This window comes from Rhinolophus ferrumequinum, chromosome 22 (genome assembly GCF_004115265.2).
Source record: "Rhinolophus ferrumequinum isolate MPI-CBG mRhiFer1 chromosome 22, mRhiFer1_v1.p, whole genome shotgun sequence".
NCBI classification, from domain to species: domain Eukaryota; kingdom Metazoa; phylum Chordata; class Mammalia; order Chiroptera; family Rhinolophidae; genus Rhinolophus; species Rhinolophus ferrumequinum.
Genome location: NC_046305.1, coordinates 20,141,047 through 20,163,455, shown reverse-complemented (window position 1 = coordinate 20,163,455; position 22,409 = coordinate 20,141,047). Strand labels below are relative to the sequence as shown.

The window sequence follows — 22,409 nt, the reverse complement described above, 5'->3', positions numbered from 1 at the left end:
TAAGTTTGTGCCTATCACCTTTTATCTCCTTAACCTCCTTTTCGACAGGATGATAAGCTGAAATTGTGTCCCCTTTTCCCTATCAAAGTTGCTACTTTACCTACATGGATGATTGAGATTCTAATATGACTGAAAATCTAAATGCAATTGAGTTGGGTTTTAGTCTTATTCCTGTGGGCATTGTCTCCGGCTTGTCCCTGAAAGTCAAACATCTTCAGGTAATTTTTTTCTATAATCTTGTAGATAAGGTAAATGTATTAACAGCCACAATACCTCTGTTCAACTTTGAGTGTCTTTTGAAGTCTAAATCCTGTACTAGACACTGATTAACTCTATTTGTAAAATAGTTACTTTAACTCTACTTGTAAAACTTCAATGGCAATGTGAGAATGGGCTGGGAAACCTGATAAACGACATAATTCTGTCTAACAATTTATCATAATTACTTTAAATGCCTCAGTTCCATAGTATGTTTTCAACTGTTATTAACTCAAAATTGATCTTTCTACCTTTATTTTATTATTATGATGGAGAAGGAAGGTTAAAGAGTGATGTAATACAGAACACTACTGTAGCAGTTGGGGGAAACTAAGCAGAGGTATCTGAATGAGTTCTACAGTTCTGGATTTTTGTTTTCTTCTCCGTTTATTTCTCACTATTTTTTTTTTTTTACAAATAGACCAACAAACTTTCATCTCAAAGAAGTGGCTGAATTAATCTGATTTTAATCTCAGAATAATAGAGTCAAACACTACAGTCTTCTTTATCATTAAAAAAACACTCTATTTTTAAAAGGAATATTTTTACTTACTCACCTGAGCTCTCAAGGTTATTAAACTGAGTTGTTCAGCTGTTTGAACTCAAAAAAGGGTCAATTTATTTTTTAGATTTTATTGGGTAAGGGAAACAAAACTTTATTGGGTAACAGTGTGTACTTCGGGGACTTTTCCAAGTCAAGTTGTTGTCCTTTCAGTCGTAGTTGTGGAGGGTGCAGCTCAGCTCCAGGTCCAGTTGCCGTTGTTAGTTGTAGGGGGCGCAGCCCACCATTCCTTGCAGGAGTTGAACTGGCAACCTTGTGGTTGAGAGGATGCGCTCCAACCAACTGAGCCATCCAGGAGCTCAGCGGCAGCTCTGCTCAAGGTGCCGTGTTCAATCTTAGTTGCAGGGGGCGCTGCCCACCATCCCTTGGGGGACTTGAGGAATTGAACTGGCAACCTTGTGGTTGAGAGGCCACTGGCCCGTGTGGGCATCAAACCGGTAGCCTTCGGAGTTAGGAGCATGGAGCTCTAACCACCTGAGCCACGGGGCTAGCCCATTCATTTTCTAATTTAATGAGATTAATACTTATTCTACTTAAAATACTGTAAACTATAAAAGTGAGGTGAGATGTGAATGCATTTAAAAAAACAAAACAAAACCAAGGACCACATAAATGCTTAGCAGTTCTTTTGTAGCTTGGTAGAAAAGACCATTGATCCAGTTCTTTCAGCCCTACATGGGCAGGATACAAATAATGCTAATAGTCATACTAGTGGAATTGACCGTCCCTAAATATCTACCACCTGAAAGCAAGGGAAATTGACACATAGGTGTGTGTTTTGTGTGGCTAAAGTGGTGCAAAAACTTCTTTGTGGATAATTTGAAATGATTATGGATAATTTAAAACTTACCTTCAAATTTGCACCCGCTTTCTCATTCTTCATTCTCCAGTTTAAGGCTAATCCTTCACAGGCCACTGGTTCTCAACCCTGACTGCACATAGTCACCTGGGAAGATTTTTTATATACCCATTCACATTAAATACCCATTAAAGTGAATCTCTAGGAAGTGAGCCAGGCATGTATTTTAAACAATTTTTTCAATTACAGTTGACATTCAATATTATTTTATATTAGTTTTAGGTGTATAGCATAGTGGTTAGACATTTATATAATTTACAAAGTGATCCCTCCAATAAGTCTAGTGCCCACCTGGCACTATACATAGTTATTACAGTATTATTCACTATGTTCCCTATGTTGTACTTTACATCCCCATGACTATTTTGTAACTACTAATTGGTATTTCTTAATCCCTTTACCTTTTTCACCCAGTCTCCCAATCCCCCTCCCATCTGGCAGCCATCATTTTGTTCTCTGTATCTATGAATCTGTTTCTGTTTTGTTTGTTTGTTTATTTTGTTCTTTAGATTCCACATGTAAGTGAATATTTATATGTGGCATCTATTTTTTTTAAGGGATTTTCCTCAAGGGATTCTAATGTGCAGTTAAGATTGCGAGACGTTCTTGATGACCTTACACCCCACAGCTCCTGTATCTTCAAGCTTTCCCTCACTATTGGTTCTTTCTCCACAGGAAAGACTCAAGCGTTTCTGTGGCCTGTCCCAAAAACATCTTAACCTTGTGTTCCCCTTTAGTTATCATCCCTAATTTCCTATCTCCTCTTATAAGTTTCCAAGACTAATCAACAGATGGTTAAATTTCCTCATCTCAATGTCGTTCAATCTGTTTTCCAGTACTAGCTTTCTTCCTGAAATCAGTCTTTCTTGTACTTGTGAAATATTTGACACTTCTGCCCATTTAAAATGTTTTATAAAGTTCTTTTCTTCCTTGGAATCTGTGATACCACTCTGGTTCTCATTCTTTCTGTTTATTCCTTCATGATTGTTTTTGTGAACTTCACCTCCTTACCTAATTTGAAGTGTTAGCATGAAACAGGATTTGGTATTTGGCCTTCTTTTCCTTTCAGTCTCTACCTTCTCCCAGGACAATTTGATCTATTCCAGTTTTGTTTTGTTTTTTTGCTCCACTTGTATTGAATCAGATTTTACTTCCAGCCTTAATCTTGCCTTCAAATTCAACATATTCAAAACCGAACTCATGATTCCCCCTTGCAACACCATCTTTACCCTGTCCTCTGGTATCATTTCCCTTCAGCCTAAAGAACTTCCCTTAACATTTCCTGTAATGTGAGTCTGGTTGTAATTAATCCCCTTTGTTTTTCCTTTATCTGAAAATGTCTGTATTTTATCTTCATTCTTGAGAAATATTTTTGTTGGACATAACATTCTGGGTTGACACTTTTTTTCTTTTCGTTACTTGAAGATGTTTTCCACTGTCTTTCATTGTTTTTGTTGAGAACTCTGTAGCCATTTGAGTCTTTCCCTGTATGTATTGTGTTGTTTTTCCTGACTGCTTTCAGGATTTTCTCTATTTTTGGTTTTCAGCAGTTTGACTATTATGTGTCCAGGCATGGTTCTTTTCAAAGTTATCCTTTTTGAAGTTTGCTGAGCTTTTTGTATATATAAATTTACAAATGTGTTTCCCTGAATTTGGGAAGTTTTCTGCTATTATTTCTTGAAATATTTTTCTGCCCAGTTGTTTCTCTAGCAATTACTCATATATTAGACTTTTTGAAATTCTTCCATGAATCCCTGAAGCTTTGTTATTTTTTTCAGTTTTCTTAAATTTGAGATATAATTAACATACAATAAAATTCACCCATTTAAAGTGTACATTTCAATTATTTTTAATTTACTTACAGAATTTTCCAACAATCACCACAATCTAAGTTTAGAACATTTTTATCAGCCCAAAACGAAACCAGAACCCATTAGCAGTACTTTTCATCTGCCTCCTATACCTACACAATCTAAACTACTGTCTGTCTCTATAGATTAGCCTATTTTGCACATTGATATGAATGGAACCATACAATATGTGGGCTTTTGTAACTGGTTTCTTTCACTTACTGTAATGTTCAATCTAATTTTTCTTTTTACTTCAAATTGAATGATTTCTATTCTTTGTCTTCAAGTTAACTGACTTTTCCTCTGTTCTTTCCATTCTGCTCTTAAGCCTATCCAGTGAATTTTGCCCTTTCAGAAATTGTGTTTTTCAGTTCTAAAATTTCCATTTGTTTTTGATAAGTTGTTTCTCTGCTAAGATGTATCACCTTTTCATTGATTATGAATGTCTATTTCTTTATTTCACTTGACATAGTTACATTTGCTTTACAACCTTATTTGAGAAATCATCATCTGAGTTTTGAGGTTGGCCTCTGTTGATTCCTTTTCCCTTGAGAATGACTCACTTTCCTGGCTCTTTTTATGTCAAGTAATTGAAGTTTTACCTTGGGCATTGTGGATGGTATGTTGGACTCTGGATTCTGTTATATTACTCAGAAAAGTGGTGATGTTTTTGTTTTAACAGGTAATTAACTGAATTAGACTCAAATTACAGACTGTCAAACCTGTAGGAAGGCAGTGGGTTAGAGCTCAATGCAGTTCTGTAGTTTTAGCCTTAGTTGCAAGCTGCTTTTAGTTTTCCCTTGCATATATGGTTCATGGATCAGCCAGAGACTGGCACTGCACTTAAACAAAGAATTAGGGTTTCTATTTCTCTGGCTCTCTCCAGGGCTCCCCTCTCACTCTGGCAGCTCTTGTTGCCCCATGTCTCCTTCTCCTAGTTCTTCTGGCTTGCAAGATGTTTTTCTTAGCTGCTTGGTACTAATGCTGCAACTGTGGCTGCCCTCAAGGTAAAACCACAAGAGACCAGTAATTTACCCCAAGCCAATCACATGCTTCGGGTATTGCATGTTTTCAAACATGCAATTGCTCCTTCAAAAATTGCATGTTTTCCTTCAGTGTCTTTAGAGCCTTCAGGCAGTTTTTTATATTTTTTCCAGAGTTTACAGCTAATGCAGATGGATTTGTTTGGTAAGTGTTTACTCTTCCATACAGGAAGCAGAATTGTTTTGGTTTAATTTTAAAGAATAGACCATTGCAGATAAATTGAAATTCTCCTATATTTTCCTTCTCCAATCCCATTGCCCTCCTTTCATCCCCAGAGGCAACCCCTTTCACAAATTTTGTATGGGTCTGTATGGATTTGTATGGATCTGTATGGATATTTTTATACTGAGACAGTACAGCTTGGAGGTTTGGAATACAGACTCTGGTTTCATACTGCCAAGAATACCTTTAAAGTTACTTATCCTCTCTGTGCCTTAGTTTTCTCATCTGTAAAATGAGGATAGTAAAATAATTTATATAAAGCACTTAGGATAGTTTCTAGCACTTAGTAAGCACTGAACATATTTTGGTCATTGCTTGTTTATCATTATTCTTACTATAACTTTTCTATATATGTATATATGAAATTTTAGGTGGTTTTAAGAAAATTTATACTGGTATTTGTACAGTTTTTGTTCAAGTATTTTGAGTTCCTTGTAATCCTTTCCCTTCACTGCTTTGTTTTCTTATTTGTTGTTGAGCCATATACTTTTTGATTTTTAATCTCCAGTGCCATTTATAGAACCTAACATATAACATATACTCTAGGAAACTTAAATTGAACTATGTCATTGACTAGCTTTATTAACTTTTCATAAACTATTTCCCCATAGCTGTCTTCTGTACAGGTGGAAGAGATGGCAATATTATGGTCTGGGACACCAGGTGCAACAAAAAAGGTAGTTTAGTTCCATTTTAGTTTTGATGAATGTGGGCTATCCTCATACTTACTTTGAATAAAAGGTTTATTGATTTCATCTGCTAACCACCAGGGGGCACATGTTCATAATCCCTCGTTTCTGCTCACTCTTCTAATTATCAGGATCTTAGCAATTGTTTCAAGTATTACCCTCTGTATTTACCTCATATTGTCTTCTGAACTTACCTAAATTACTGATGGAACTGAAATTATTAATACATGGGCTCACTGGTAAATGATCTTTTATTTTGATTAAGAAAACTTTGGGCTTTAGAAAGCTGGATTAGATTAAATATAATTCTGCTCACATTGCCCAGTGATGCCATTAAGCAGAATTCAATGATCATCTCCACACTTTCTTTTAAAAAATATATATATATATTTTTAACTGACTATTTTTTAGAGCAGTTTTAGATAAACAGAAAAATTGAGCAGAAAGTGCAGTTCTCTCTGTACTGACTGATACACCCTGTCCCCACACAGCCTCTCCCACTGTCAACAGCCCGCACCAAAACTGGACATTTGTTAAAACTAATGAACATACACTAACACATCGCTGTCATTCAAGGTCTATCTGTACTTTATATTAGAGTTAACTTTTGGTGTTATAGTAAGTTGGTGCAAAAGTAATTGTGGTTTTTGCAGTTATTTTTAACCTTTTAAGCCACAATTGCTTTTGTACCAACCTAATACATTCGATTGGTTTTGACAAGAATAATATATATTATAGTAGCATAGAGGATAGTTTCACTGCTCGAAAAAAATTGTGCTCCGTTTATTTATCCTGCCCTCCCCCCAACCCCTGGCAACTACTGATCTTTTACTGTCTCCTGGTGTCACTTTTCCCAGAATGTCATATAGTTGGAATCATAGAGTATGTAGCCTTTTCAGGTTGACTTTTCTTACTTAGCAATATGTATTTAAGGTTCCTCCACATCTTGCCATGTTTGGTATCTCATTTCTTTGTAGCATTGAATAATATTCCATTGTATGGATGTACCACAGTTTATTTACCCATTCACCTACTGAAAGACATCTTGGTTGCTTCCAAGTTTTGGCAGTTATGAATAAAGCTGCTATAAACATCCATGTGCTTACTTACTTTTTGTACATTGTAATCTCACCACAAGATGTATAGTGCAGTAGCTGTGATGGCTTCTAATTTCATTGATAAAGAATATTAATTTTTGAGATCTCATGCATAAATGTTCAGCATAGGAATCAAGTTCTCGAACCTAAATCGATTTCCTCGGAATATCTTTCAGATGGATTTTATAGGCAAGTGAATCAAATCAGTGGAGCTCATAATACCTTAGATAAGCAAACCCCATCAAAACCTAAGAAGAAACAGAATTCAAAAGGACTTGCTCCTTCTGTGGTAAGGTTTTACAGCTGTATACATGTTTGCAGATCTTAACTGTGGGACAGTCTCATTTTAGGGAATGTATTGGGCATAAAATAGGAGCTATAGATTAAGTGAGTGAGAATCTTCATTTCCTCTTGATACCAGTGGGTTTATTGCTTTAATGCTTATTCAGTACTTACAGTGCAGCAGAGTAACAGGGAGAGCGTGTTAAAAGTTTAGCTTCCTGGACCTCATCCTTAGGGGTCTCCATGCATACACTTATCTACTATATAATGTGATTCATTATAAAAGTGGGAGTAGTTTGAAGGAGCACATTAGGTGTTATACAGTTTTCTATGAAGGGAAAGAATCCCTTTTTTCATAACAAACTACAGAAAAGATGGGAGTTTTATATATATATATACATATTTTTTTTTAATTTGGCAAAATATTATTAAATATATTGAGAAACATTTGGATAGAACATAGTACCTCTCTATTAATCTGTGGGTCAAAGATTAAACAATGCCAAGAATGTGTCTGTTTTCTTCAAAATAATCACTATTGCTCTTTTAATGTGTTTATTATTCTAATTTTCCTCATCTTTAGGATCCAAGTTAATATTTTGGGGAGGTGTGGTTACTAATGTTTAGGACTTAAAATAGCATATGAATAGGCCACAGGCATGAATGGAAACTGATAAGGTTAGTGTGAGGTCTTTGGAGGCCAGGTGAAGTTAAAATGAGTGACATTTCAGTCATTTAATCAGATTCTGTGCCAAGAAAACTTGTTAACAGCCATTAGGAGGTAAAACTCCATTGAACACCTTTAAATTTTTCAAAGTGTATAAGCATTTTCATCAATAATTCTTTAGATAACCTTATTTGCTAATCTAGGTAGACAATGATATATTTCAGATGAAACAGGCACAGGAAAGGTAAATGAGTTTCCTAAGGATACACGGCTTATTAGTGGGGCCGATTCTAAGTAGACCAATAGAGCCAGTTAAATCTTTTAATCACCAATTTCTTTCTTAACTATAAGTCAAAGTGTTAACACTGTATACTTTAACTTAAGGATGTTTATGTAATTTCCTAGCTAAAATTACTTCTTGGTCAGCATATATCTGACTAGGATTATTGGAGAGGGAAAATTTAGTCTAACTCAGTTTGGGGGGAAAAAAGCCATTTTAGCACCTTGGTGTTTTGAGGGTGAAGATTGATGTCCAAAATAGGATTTCCTTCTTTTCTTTTTCTTCCTTGTGCTATTAGGATTTCCAACAGAGTGTTACTGTGGTCCTCTTTCAAGATGAGAATACATTAGTCTCAGCAGGAGCCGTGGATGGGTAAAGAGTCTATCCTTTCTTGGTTATTTTGATGAGGTCTCTTTCATAAACTATGATGGAGAAGTCACCTAGTCCCATTGTAACTGAATGTGTGCTTTTAACTTGCAACATATTGAGAACCCACCTGAGAAGAACTACAGGTCACATTGGGAAAGATCTAGTTAGGACTCTTGCTGAAATAATTAAATGAGATCATATATGCATCACACATAGCTTATTGTGTCGTACATATGAGCAGTGTTGGCTGCTATATTGTAGAGAAGCTAGATGGATAGTTTGGTTGTCTATGCAGTATAATTTCATCAGTGATTCTTATTTCAAGGAGTAAAATTTCTATTATCTTGGATTTTATCTTCTCGGATTTAGTAAGACTCTAAAGAAGGTATGTGATTCTGGACATGTAATTGACATTTCTGGGAGTACTCTACCTAGATTGATAGTAAGCCTAATGACTCACTTACCTGCCATGCATAATTGGTCTGAATTTTTGGCTTCCAGGTAAGTCTGTGGTACTTCTTGATTGGGTTACTTTGTTAAAATATAAGTTATCTGAGTATAGGGACTCTTTTTTTTTTTTTTTTTTTTTTAAAGATTTTTATTATTGGGGAAGGGGAACAGGACTTTATTGGGGAATAGTGTATACTTCTGGGACTTTTTCCAAGTCAAGTTGTTGTCCTTTCAATCTTAGTTGAGGAGGGCGCAGCTCAGCTCCAGGTCCATTTGTCATTGTTAGTTGCAGGGGTTGCTGCCCACCATCCCTTTCGGGAGTCAAGGGGTCAAACCGACAACCTTGTGGTTGAGAGCCCACTGGCCCATGTGGGAATCGAACCTGCAGCCTTCGGCATTAGGAGCACGGAGCTCCAACCGCCTGAGCCACCGGGCCGGCCCCTAGGGACTCTTTTAAGCACCATTCTTTGCTCCCTTATTTGCTCATTATATCTCCCAAGACATCCATCCCTTCAAAACATGTAATTTAAAAGGATGGTGGCTTAATAAACTAGGATTTCCATCATGTCCTCTGGACACTAAAATGCTTCTGTGGACCAAATTCTCAGGCACGAATGAAGGATTATCTAAAAGTTATCAGTTGTGCTTGTGAATGGCTGTGAGAGCTTGCTCTTTCTTTTTTTCCAAAGATACTGCCCTGTGACACCAAGCTTGTGTTTTCTAGTTGCCTACAAACTAGATATAGAGGATTAAGATAATTACTCCAATTGATGGAATGAAGAAAAAAATACCTTATTTCACAGGAAAATTTGTTTAGATTACTTAAGGAGTTACATACAGAGATATAACCATGGGAACAGAGCTTGTTACGCTGTCAAAGCTTGCAGGGAGAGTGTTAAAGGCTTAGGAAGTGTTTTTTTTTTCCTGCAAACAATGAAACAATGACTATCAGCACCCAACCTTCATCTTCCTTATCCGCTCCCTTGAAATAAATTCAAGGTAAGCCGTCACTGGGTCAGATCACATCTGTTTCCGTTCTGCCAGAATTGTCAGCCTGATGTTGGAGACAACAGTATGAGATAACTCAGTCTGTTTCCCAATGAGATATCTTCACTGTACCTGGTTGATGTGCCAGGAGAGTTAGATTAAAAGTCATTTCACATTCAATATATTTGAATCTGGTTGGGGTTGGAGAAGGACTACAAAATGACTATTTCTTTACCTTGGTTTTTAGGGTAATCAAAATATGGGATTTACGTAAGAATTATACTGCTTATCGGCAAGAACCCATAGCATCCAAATCTTTCCTGTACCCAGGTAGCAGCAGTCGAAAACTAGGTAAGCCTTTTCATAGACTGTAGGACTTTTTTGTAGGACTTTTGGGAAGCTATTAGTTTTTGTTAATATTTTAAAATAAATATCAAGCCAGTTTTCAGCAGCATAGACTTGAGAAACTACTATGTCGTATCTTTTTGGAGTTCAAACGATCAAGAATATTTTTAGTTTGTATATACTTTGGGGAAGAAGAATTTTGGTGATTCTTCTTGTGGAATGATCTTTTAGCCTCAACATTTTTAGCTCATTTCTTCTCACTGTCACCAGGATATGCTAACTGAAATTTCCTTTTTCCAGGATACTCAAGTCTGATTCTGGATTCCACGGGCTCTACTTTATTTGCTAACTGCACAGATGACAACATCTACATGTTCAATATGACTGGATTAAAGACTTCTCCAGGTAAGATCTTAGTCATTTACATTCTTACCCAGAAGTAATGCAGACTTTTTTGTTAATGACAATTTAATGTTTTTTTTCCCTAAGCCAAATTTATTAAGATATGAGGATTTTAGCGTCTTTGATTAGTTCTAGTGGTGTTTCATAGATGTACTTTCCTTGTGATGATTTCACAAATATAAATAGAATCCTGCTCTATATGGTGACTTTTATTGTAATAGTGAGTCTCTCCCGAAATTATGCCCTTTTGGCTATATTTAGAATTACCTGTTTTTGTGGGATAGGGAAGGCTGTTCTGCTCAGCTCTTGTCCTGTTTGGGGGTTCATTAAATGAGGGGGCTGAATTTTTTAAGCCCCGAAAATAATTCCTTCCTTTCTCAGCCCTCTCAGTGTTTCTCTTTGATTATTTCCCCCTCCTCACCCTTTTTTTCCTTCAAGAAAATTAAAAGTGAAATCCGATATTTAAAGATGATAAAGTTTTAAAAAAGGTATTTAAAGATACAACTTTTTAAAAATGATAAAAATTTTAAAAAAGAAACCAAAGTTTCTCTAGCATACTCTCTGAGGGTTATTTGGATTACATAATTTTAAGAACATTATTAATTACTTAAGCAAGCTACGTATTACAAACCTGGTTCTTCCTCAAATATGGCTCTGTCAGAAACAGACTTTGAATTCTATAACCAATTCCCAGATCTACCCAGTTCCCACTAAAGTAAGGTGTACTGATAAACAAGAAATCTCAAAATAGTGCAGAACTTAGCAGGGCTTTTCTAGAAATTTCCAAAGACTGCCCCAAGCCATTATTAGGACTTTGATATCTGTGGCAGCATCACGATTGGCATTTCCAATGTCCTGAAATACGAGTAGGTTTGGTGTTGTCTAAACAAGAACAAGAGTATTGGGAAAAGGGAAGAGGTTTTATAACTTCTTTTGCTATTTTCCTGAATGAAACCAGAACTTGTAAAGACAACTTCTAATTTAGTTACCATTTTGTTATAGTGTGACACTAAAAGGAAACTTGAGTTCAGTTTGTCCCTCTGCCATCAAACTGATGTGTCCACTTTGCTAATAATTGAGCACTTTTTTCTGTGCTCCTAAAATAATTTGGCACAGATAGATAGATAATATTACTTAAAAATTGAATAATTTTTATTCAGTAATTGAATAATTAGGTCTGGTAAATACTTGTCTTTTTCAAAACTTTAGAAAGGGTCCTAAGCTCGATACTTGATCTTCCGTAGTTTTCATTCACAGCGGTTTATTGTTCTAAGTGATGCTCATAGGGTGAACTCCAAAGCACTTTAATGAAGCACTTTAAGAGCCCAAATCATCAAAGCAAGAGTAAATTGAGGTAATTAAAGCCAGTATGGGTTTTAGAATTATTGTTTGCATGATTTGAAGCATCATTAGTGTACTTTATGCTGACCTGTCTTACTCCAGCAGAGGGCAATAAATACTTGGAAAGATGAACACTTAGAGTTTTGGAGTTGCATTCAGAATAAAGGAGCCTGTTTATTTTGTGGGGGTTTATTTATTGTCAGGGAGGAAGAAATTTTCTTCTACTCTTCTAGGTTCTTCTGACTGGTCTAAGAATTAAATTGACATGTCACCGATTAACGGGAAAATTCAGTTTAATTTTGTATATAAAGGGGTTCCACAAGAGTATGGAGGGTGGCAAGGACAAATATGGCGGTTGAACTTATATGCCATCTTGAGCTAAGAAGAAAGGAATGGTGGTTTGGGACTTCAGAGAGGAGCAAGGCAATTCACATAGAGATGGAAGAGCAAATGTTCAGTAAATAAATGTTTGCTGGGCCCTACAGAAACCGTGGGACGCAGAGCAGATTCTGATCTCTAGCCTTCCCCCACCACATCTGGCCCAATTCAAGAAGATTTCTAGATGTCAGGGTTGAAGCATCTTTTGCAGTTTGAAATGTCTTTGATGATGTCATCAGGTGTTCAGGTAAACTTTCTGAGGGGCTTACACAGCAATAGGCATGAAAATTGCCTAAACTTGGGCTATTGTGGTGATCTCTCTTAAGTTTATATCAAGTTGTTCAACTGTAGTTTGCAGGGCTTTGGGGAAAAGGACAGCTCTAATTCTCAATGATTCTAAGTCAAAAGTTGGGGGGGGAAATTGAACATGTTACTTTGGAGAGTTGTTAGCCAAATATTTGAAGAAAATAGCGCTCAGGATGCAGTCCAGTTTACATGTGGAAAACAAAACCTCCAAGACAATTAATAGAATTAGAATTTAATATCCACAAGTGTGTATTATAGTTTCTGTTGGAACAAAATCTTTTTTCTCTAAAATTGCCCTCATTTTTATCAAACATAGCAAATTACAACTAACTTATTTGCAGAATAAGTCTAGTTTCAATACACTTGGCCTGATTATTTACATAAATGCATCAAGAATAGCAGTTGATCATACAAGCTCTTTTAAAGCAGCTTTGCTGGAACTTTTCATAAGGACTCTCCAGATTAAACTTTTAACAGCCTCTCGAGGCTAAGAAGCCAAGCCAAAGACTTGCCATCAGACTTCACTTGTAATACCTTTAGATTTGGGTTAATTCCTCTCTTCTTGAGGTCTCCAAAATGTCCTGAGGTTCCTGCACTTTCCAGGAAGTGACCTTCCTTGCTTACCTGGTAAGGCTGCTGGGAAATCTATGTAAGCAAGGTACCAGGCTTGATTTTTCCAAGGGGGCTTTGTTGGCTTCCAGAAAGTCAATCTTAGTTCCTTAAAGCTATCTGGTCATATCTGAGTCTATGCATGTCTCTCTCAAACATTGCATCCCAGTCAAAGCCTTGGGAATATAACCAGTGTTTTCAATTGTGTCCTGTTACAAAGAGAACAGATTCTTAGCGAACTTACGTAAATCACAGTATTGCCATATGGAAGTAAGGACACTCACTCGAGTTTCCAAATTCTGCAGGGATCAGGTAGAGAGAAAAAGATAAATGTTTCAATTCTGCTTAGAAAGGTATAATTTACTAAATTGCTGTGGCTCATAGGTAGCTCAGGAGGAAAAAAAATGTCCTCATGTCTGGAAAATTAAGATTAAAGAACCAGTAATATTTCAGATTTTAATAAGTCATAAAAATTAAATCATCTTCTTAGTTAATTTAGTCCCATGTAATTAATTATTGTTGATACTGATCTTTTGTTAGCAGTTTTATGAAACCATCTATATCTCCAGTAGAGTTCTACAAATTCTTACCCAGTTCTGTGATATTATCTGAAAGTTATTAGAAACCTGTATTATAGAGTACTTTCTATGAATCTCTCTGAAGATGAAGTACATTTGCAAAAGCACCAGAGTAAAACAATAACTGTCTGTAAATGACAAAAGACTTAAAATGGCATAGTAAAAGATCTGATTACAATGCAGTGGACAAGGAAATTTGGTTATTTCTGTAACACACATTTTAAGATAATGACTAGAATTATGACAACAGCACCAGGACATTTTTTTTTTTTTTCAGAATTACATATAATTTTTAGAACACTTAATATTCATAACATTTACCTATGTGGTATAACTTAATGTTTATCATTACTCTGTGAACAATGTTGCTCATGTAATTTAACATGCCAAATAAGCCTAATTTCTTACGTTTAATATCTCCCTTTTTATAAAGAGAGAACAATCCTTTGAATTATATTCCAGGGGCCCTCTGGAAAATTATAGTTAGTAGAGGTCAAAAAGACTTCATTTAGAATTTGATTATGGGAAGTTTGTGAAAAATATCAAAAGGTTTTAAAGTACTCAGTCAAACAGGATCATAGGTCATTGGAAATAATAGTCACTCATTTAACCATGGTGACGATTAAAGACTCTGGAGGCAAATACAGATAGTTAAATAGTTATAAGTAAAACTTAGCTCTTGTAATCAAAGACCTGATAAAAACAGCATAGGAGATTATTTAGATAAAACATAAAATCCCTGCTTTTTAGATAGATTATTCAAAGGTAAAGAAAACCTTTCATAATCTCTTTATCAAGCGCAGATCAAAAGTCCAATAAAACTTGGTCATTTTAACAGAGAGAAAACCAATTTCTAATTTTGCACCAGCTTACTTTTAATATTAACTCATTTACTTAAATTCATTCCAATCTTAGCCAGCTTGACCATGCATAAAACTCTTTTCAAGATTTCTTTTTTCACAAATCTTCTATAACTTTCTTTTTTACATTCAGATTTTGTCCTTTTTTAAACCTCTGTTTAGGCCAAAATTACTTTCTTTTCTATTAACAAAATGCATTCCCATTCCTTATACTTTTTTTTAACTGAAAACACACATTTTATTTCTTTGCATACTAATAATGTTTCCCTTAATTATTTTAAAAGTTTTAATTACATGTATTAATTACAATTTTTAACCCTTAGAAACCTTAATTTCTAATGAAAACTAAGACGAGAACAATTGTAGACTGGTATACCAGTATTTTTTTTTGATTAACAAACTACGAATACATTCCATAATTTCTAGAAGCAATGTTTGTTCATAGTATAATCTTTCAGTAAAGCCCAAGACATATCTACTAACAGACCCAAACACAATAAGTCTATAATATGTTTATCTGAAGTGATTCATATCCTGCTTAACTTCACAATGGAAGTGTTTGATGTGGAAAGTATTTGATATGTAGGCTTTTTCTTGAAAAGCTATAAATACAAAGTTTTTTTCCAATTTTATTCTAGTAAAAGGAAGGGATTTCTGTGAGCACTTACGGAAAGCTGCTAAGTCCCTTAATAATTCTTCTGTCTCCTCTGTTAGGAGATTGGTGTGAGATTTTCTTTTCCTTCCTAGATATATTCTTTTATTTATTTATTTATTGGGGTGACAGTTGTTAGTAAAATTACATAGATTTCAGGTGTACAATTCTGTATTACATCATCTATAAATCCCACTGTGTGTTCACCACCCAGAGTCAGTTCTCCTTCCATCACCATATATTTGATCCCCCTTACCCTCATCTCCCACCCCCCACCCGCCTTACCCTCTGGTAACCACTAAACTATTGTCTGTGTCTATGAGTTTTTGTTTCTCATTTGTTTGTCTTGTTTTGTTGTTAGATATATTCTTTAATTCTCCAATAACTGAGATTTTTTTCCTTTTATTTCCCAGTAGTATTCTGATGCCAGACACCTCAAATTTTGGTCTCCTTAGGATAGAATAACCTATCACGTACATTGTGCTAGATTGGATTACTTGCCCTGTTAACAGGGGCAATAAGAAGTCTCAACCTAAAGGCTAAACCTAACCTAGTTGGAGTATCTTACCTATGAACGTGTAGTTTACCCAACTATCTGCTTCTACTATTCAGCCTATTGAAAGTGCTAGGTTAAATGGATTCCCTCTCCCATATAAGCTATCTATAAACTTAAAAATTGACTTTTACCTACTCATGCAACAAATGTTTGAATATCTGTTTAAAGCACTGTTAAGTCCTAGTGAGGAAAGAATAAGACACGTGAAATTTATCCTCAAGAGATTTGAAGTCTAACAGAAAGACCAATGTATTCAATGGAAAAAGCCCTACCCTGGGAGGGGTGAAGGGGTCTAGTAAAGGCATTTTACTAAAAGATTAGAGATTTCCTTCATTCTTGTCCTTTAAGAATGTTTTTCATCACTTTCTTCTCTATAGCCAGCTTCATATCATGGATTTGGGTTTAGATCATGAAATGGGGTCTAATATAAAGCCTCCTTCCAGGATTTCCTTTATTTTCTGGCAATGTCTAGTTCCCGTTTATATATAGCTTGACCATCTGCTTCAATAGTCAGTACGCTAATAAAACATGTATACTGACGCATTTTATTTAAACACTGGAAATAACACGAACCAAGTAATTTGATTTTTTTTCTGCTGGCAGTGGCTATCTTCAATGGACATCAGAACTCTACCTTTTATGTTAAATCCAGTCTTAGTCCGGATGACCAGTTTTTAGTCAGTGGTTCAAGTGATGAAGCTGCCTACATCTGGAAGGTAAGTTGCCAAACTTCCCCAAAAAATGTGAGACTAAAATATTCTTGCACATCTTTCTTCTGTCTAAGTCGAGGTAAGTTTAGTGTAAACATGCTATTAACTTTCTACATCAGATATTCAGGAAAAGTTGCTTCTTGCCTCTTCTTGCCTCTCAAAACCTCACTCTGATTGTCACAGAATAACATGTTTCCCAGAAAATAAGACCTAGCCAGACCATCAGCTCTAATGCATCTTTTGAAGCAAAAATTAATATAAGACTTGGTATTACTAATATTATATTATATTATATTATGCCCGGTTTTATATTAAAATAAGACCAGGTCTTATATTAACTTTTGCTCCAAAAGACGCATTAGAGCTGATGGTCCAGCTAGATCTTATTTTCGGGGAAACACAGTATATCACACTTTCATGGCCAGACCTACTTAGAAATTCACAATCTGTAACCTCCAGTAGTTTCACAGATTATCAAGAAATTGAGAATTCAAAAGACTGGAAAGAACCATAATTACTTTGTCCTTTCCCCTGGAAAAACATGCTGTACTGCCTTTATTATTCCCTGTGTTTTCAAACTACCTAGAGTATTTTGATCCCTATGATTTAGTCTGTACCCAAATCAGCCATAGAGCCTTACATAACACTCAAGAATATTTGTATAGTAACTATTCTTTCTTGTCGTGTAAGTGATTCAGTCTTAAGGCTACTAAAATAGATGTGGCTAATAGTGCCAGGTGGGTACTAAATTATTGGGGGAATCACTTCATACTTAATATAAATGTCTAACCACTACACTGTACACCTGAAACTGATCTAAAATAATGTTGAATGTCAACTATAATTTTTTTTAAAAGAGTCATGGTGATACAAAGTACAACATGGGGAATGTAGTCAATAGTATTGTATTGTGTGCAGTGTCAGATGAGTAACAGACTTATTGGGGCTATTACTTTGTGAGGTATATAAATCTCATTATGTTTCGTACTCTTGAAACTAATGAAAAATTTACTAGGCCAAACAAAAAAAAAGCATGTAACAATAAACATGGTAATTATGTTAAAAAAAAACTGGCATATAAACAAGATCCAAATAAATGTTTACTTTAGATTTAAAATAGATGAGTCTACTTTATCAGTTTTGTTTATATTTAATAACAATTATTTAGGGTTTTTTTTACAGACTTCCCATTTCTGTTACACAAATTTGTATATGTATATTATAGTTTTTTACTTTTTAAATAACAGTGATTCTAAAATGGCTACTGTAAGCTAAGAAATGTAAATCTATCCATTTGAAGTCCAGTGGAGAAAAGTGAAATATTACACACCAAGTAGCACTTCCTGACCACTGAAATATGGCTCCCTTAGGAATAATTAATTATGGAAATGTCTGGGAGTTCAAGATAAAGAATAGCATTAGGCATTTATTTCTAGGTTGCCGTGTTTAATAAAGGACAGTTTCATAAATGTCCTTGTCAGTGGTGAATTGAATGAGCAGAGTTCACACATCTTGGATTTTAGAGTCATCATATCTACCGTGTTTCCTCGAAAATAAGACCTAGCCAATCAGCTCTAATGCGTTCTTTGGAGCAAAAATTAATATAAGTCCGGTCTTATTTTACTATATGATAAGACAGTGTCTTATCTAACATAATATAATATAAGACTGGGTCTTGTATTAAGTTTTGCTCTAAAAGATGCATTTAGAGCTGATTGCCTGGCTAGGTCTTATTTTCGGGGAAATGGTAAAACTTTATAGGCCCATAGGTTCAATATGATCATATCCCTTCTCAGGAGAAAAAGTAAACCATGTTTAGTCCTGCCAGTATATAGGAAGTCACATCTTTAATGTTGTCTTAGGACAAGGGTAGAACCTATTAGGTATGAAGCATAATTCTTCAGCTTAATTTCATCTGGCTCTTGGAGAAGTACTAGAAAATGATTTATTAATATACCTAGAGTTGCAAAAATGCAACACTACCTTTTTAAATGCTTTTAGTAACAATATCCTAAGTGGTCACAAGGTGGAGATGTTGTTCTATCCAAGATGGTTTTGTGTTTGATTTGCCTCTTTTTCTACAATATTTCTTTTGTTTGTTGTATTTTTAAATTAAAATTTGCTTATAAAACATACTTGAGCTTCTGGGAGAAAGCTGCCCCTTCAGACCTAGTCCTGCATCCAGACAATTCAGTTCCTCCCCGTATGTCCCTGGTGCTTTTCTAGCGGCTGTCCCAGCGCTGAAGCACAGAGTGAGTGAGTCCATCAGTGACCAGAAGACATGGAGGCTTCTCTCCCCAGCACTGGAACCCTGGGTTGAGGAGCCTGGTGTGGGGCTGGGACAACCCCTTCCTCCTCCAGAGAGGACCTCAGAGGGGAGATAGCCATCCTGAGTTTTAACTGCAACAGGCAGGTCCCGCAGAGCACGTGCCATTTTTCTCTGGAGACCACTCGGCCAGTCTCAGAAAGGTCTTAAACTGCAAAACTGGAGCTCCAGGCTATCCTCCAAGGAGGTGCTCCTGAAGGCCACGGCGATGCGAGATATCCTGGATGTGAATCCCATGCAGAGAAGGCCACGGCACTTTGCACACCTCCATTGTCCACTGGACCAAGTCCTCTTGCCCACGGCTCCTTGCACACACAATGTGTATTTCTTGCACTGCTGCCACCTGCAGTTTGCGTCCAGCCTCTGGCCAATCTCCCCCACCACGTGGTCGGGCTCCCTGGACCTCAGCTTCATCCAGATCAGCATTTAAAATGCACGGAGCCCGGCTGACCTCCCTGGAGTCTGGTTCTAGCCCTGCCTTTGCCGTCCAAAATCTAAAGGGGCTTTACCTAACTGCGTTTGCAGTACCCCTTCTTGGGCAGCAGACAGCAGAGCTTTCTTAAAAGGTTCAAGCACCTCCTAGCCACACCCTGCTGGCCCTGGCTGTTTTCCTCTGGGTTTCCATTGCTGCTACTGGTGCTGTGGCTGGAGTGAGTCCCCAGGGTGACACGGGGGGGCTGGGCTAAGGATGGTGGTGCTGAACTCCAGAATGGGCTCGGGAGTGGTGGTACTGGATCCCTGCCAGGCTTGGGAGTGGCGGTCTTGGGCCCCGTGCTGGATGGGGGTGGGGTGGTGGTCCTGGACTCAGCAGGTGACTCGGAAGTAGTGCTGCTGGACTCCAGGATGGCTGAAGGACCGGCAGACTCTTGGGCCTTCTGCCCTGACTCCTGGTCCATCGGCTGCTGCTCCGCCTGCTGGAAACTGGAGCACTCTGGTTGAACCTCCTGGGCTGGGAAGGGCCTGCGGCTCTGGAGCTCAGGAGGATGGAACAGCTTTACCTGATGGTGTGACATTGGACTTCTGGTTTTTTTGTATTTAAGATGTGGTACGTGGCCATGATGTTATTGTATGTTTTCTTTGACAACGTGCCCTGATGACTTCCCAGTGAAATTCCAGGTTCAGCATCTCTTCTATTACCCGTGGGTCTCTGACATCACTGGGTGGCTCAACGTAGGCTTAAGTTTTCCTCTTGGCTCATGTTTAGCCAAGGATCTGGCATGAAGTCTTTTAGATTTTCTCTCTTCTCAGGATTGAGGGTTAGCAGGTTTTTTTGGAAGTTTTCCACTTCAAAGGGTAAATAGAATGGCACCGCTACTGCCCGCTGCCTACCTTCTCCTGCAGCTCTCCCCAGTTCATTGCCTCGGAAGGAATGGTGTCCATGAGCACCCTGTAGAGCAGCGCTCCCAGGCTCCAGGTGTCCACGGCAGGACCATCATATTTTTGGCCCAGGAAGAGTTCTGGGGCTGCACACGCGGGGCTGCCGCAAAATGTGCTCAATTGACGGCTGATGAACGATGTGCCAAGTCCAAAGTCTGCAAGTTTAGCGTTCATCTGAGTGTCTAACAGCACGTTTTGTGGCTTCAGGTCCCTGTGAGCAGTGCCCTTCTGGTAGCAGTAGTGCACTGCGGACTGAGACCGCTGCCGGAAGATGCCGCGCACAAAGGTAATCCAGCATTTCCCCTCCAGGCACGAGCTCCAGGACTAGAAAGAATGATGCCGCAGTGTTGAACACATGGAATAGTTGGACGGTGTTAGGGAGGTGCAAATCTGCCATGCAGTGGACTTCTTGCAGGAGAGGTCTGTGAATTCTGTAGAAGACCTGTTGGTCGACGATTTTCACAGCCACCTCCGTCCCTGTGAGAACGTGCTGACCCAAACCGCCTTGGCAAAGCTGCCCTTGCCCATGGTTTCCAGGAGCTCGTAATGGCCACTGTGGGGTTCCTGGTCAACAGGGAAGTCTGCAAAGTCATGCACATGGTGACCTGCTGACTACACTCACTGACAATACTAACTGCTCACCAACTGTGCTGACAATCAGCATGCTAACTACCCTGACTAAATATACTATTAGTAACTATCAACAATATTACTGTGCTAATAAACAATAATAACGATATTCATTACACTGACTAAATATGCTAACTGTATCGACAATATTACTATGCTAATAAACAATAACTATGCTAACTATGCTGACTAAATATACTATCAATATTATTAACTGCTAATAAACAATAACCGCTAACTACACTGACTTAAATATACTAACTGTGCTAACAATACTAACTAAAATTACTAACTAAAAAATTCAAAGAAAAACAAAATAATGAAAGAAAAAAATGAGAAAACAAAAAGAAAATTAAAATAAAAATACACAATATAAGAATAAACTATAACTATGCTAGCTACGCTGACTAAATACACTAACTGTACTAACAATACTAAAAATACTGACTAAAAAATTTGAAAAATGAGCAGAAAATTGAGAAAATTAAAAGAATGAGAAAAAAGAAAAGAAAAATGGGAAGAGCAAAGAAAACTAAGAAAAAAGAAAATAATAAAAAGGAAAAAGAAGGCCGGCCAGGTGGCTCAGGCGGTTGGAGCTCCGTGCTCCTAACTTCAAAGGCTGCCGGTTCGATTCCCACATGTGCTCTCAACCACAAGGTTGCTGGTTCGACTCCAGTCCCACAAGGGATTGTGGGCTCCGCCCCCTGCAACTAAAGATTGAACATGGCACCTTGAGCTGAGCTGCCACTGAGCTCCCAGATGGCTTGGTTGGAGTGCGTCCTCTCAACCACAAGGTTGCCGGTGGGATGGTGGCCTGCACCCCGCGCAACTAGCAATAGCAACTGGACCTGGAGCTGAGCTGTGCCCTCCACAACTAAGACTGAAAGGACAACAACTGGAAGCTGAACAGCACCCTCCACAACTAAGATTGAAAGGACAACAACTTGACTTGGAAAAAAAAAGTCCTGGAAGTACACACTGTTCCCCAATAAAGTCCTGTTCCCCTTCCCCAATAAAATCGTAAAAAAAAAAAAAAAAAAAAGAATCAGACAGAAAACAAGAGTGAAGGGAAAAAAATAAAACTGGGCGGGGGGGAGGAGAAAACAAGCTAAAAGGTCCAAGTCCAACAGGTCACCACAAATCAGCTTCCTGGACTATAATGGACAAAGAGCTCAGCCCAGCCAGGGTCTTATATACTCTGTTTCCCTGAAAATAAGACCTAGCCGGACCATCAGCTCTGATGTGTCTTTGGAGCAAAAATTAATACAAGATTCGGTCTTATGTTAAAATAAGACCTGGTATATTATATTATTATATCCAGTCTCATAGTAAAATAAGACCAGGTCTTATATTAAGTTTTGCTCCAAAAGACACGTTAGAGCTGATTGTCTGGCTAGGTCTTATTTTCAGGGAAACATGGTAGCAGTTTTTGGTAATTCCATCACACTGGTGCTTTATGAGCTCAGAGCTAGAAACTGACCAAATATGGCGAAGGATATAAACTACAGTGGTTTTCTCAGTTTTTGGTTTCAGGACCTCTACTCTGAAAAGAAGGGGGACCCCAAAGAGCTTTTTGTTTATGTGGGATATTAAAGACTGATATTTACTTTATTAGAATTGAAAGTGTAGGATGCTGGGGGAAAAAAATGTGTATTAGAATGTTTTTCCAGGGGGTGGATAGTGTTGCATTTTGAAATGCCCCTAAGATATGATATGTTTCTAC

At 37.4% G+C, this 22,409-nt stretch overlaps 1 protein-coding gene across 4 annotated transcripts in view; it reads left to right on the top strand.

The window, feature by feature from the left end:
* DTL (denticleless E3 ubiquitin protein ligase homolog) overlaps nucleotides 1-22,409 on the top strand; it is a 70,290-nt gene that overhangs the window by 7,060 nt on the left and 40,821 nt on the right. For 3 of the 4 annotated variants that reach the window (XM_033093162.1, XM_033093163.1, XM_033093161.1), the window contains 6 exons: nucleotides 5,407-5,472; nucleotides 6,758-6,870; nucleotides 8,109-8,182; nucleotides 9,864-9,967; nucleotides 10,262-10,366; nucleotides 16,247-16,359. In XM_033093162.1, coding sequence (XP_032949053.1) covers nucleotides 5,407-5,472; nucleotides 6,758-6,870; nucleotides 8,109-8,182; nucleotides 9,864-9,967; nucleotides 10,262-10,366; nucleotides 16,247-16,359 — 575 coding nt within the window. Of the gene's footprint in view, nucleotides 1-4,670; nucleotides 4,718-5,406; nucleotides 5,473-6,757; nucleotides 6,871-8,108; nucleotides 8,183-9,863; nucleotides 9,968-10,261; nucleotides 10,367-16,246; nucleotides 16,360-22,409 lie in introns of those variants that run through there. The other variant, XM_033093164.1, reaches the window with a different exon arrangement.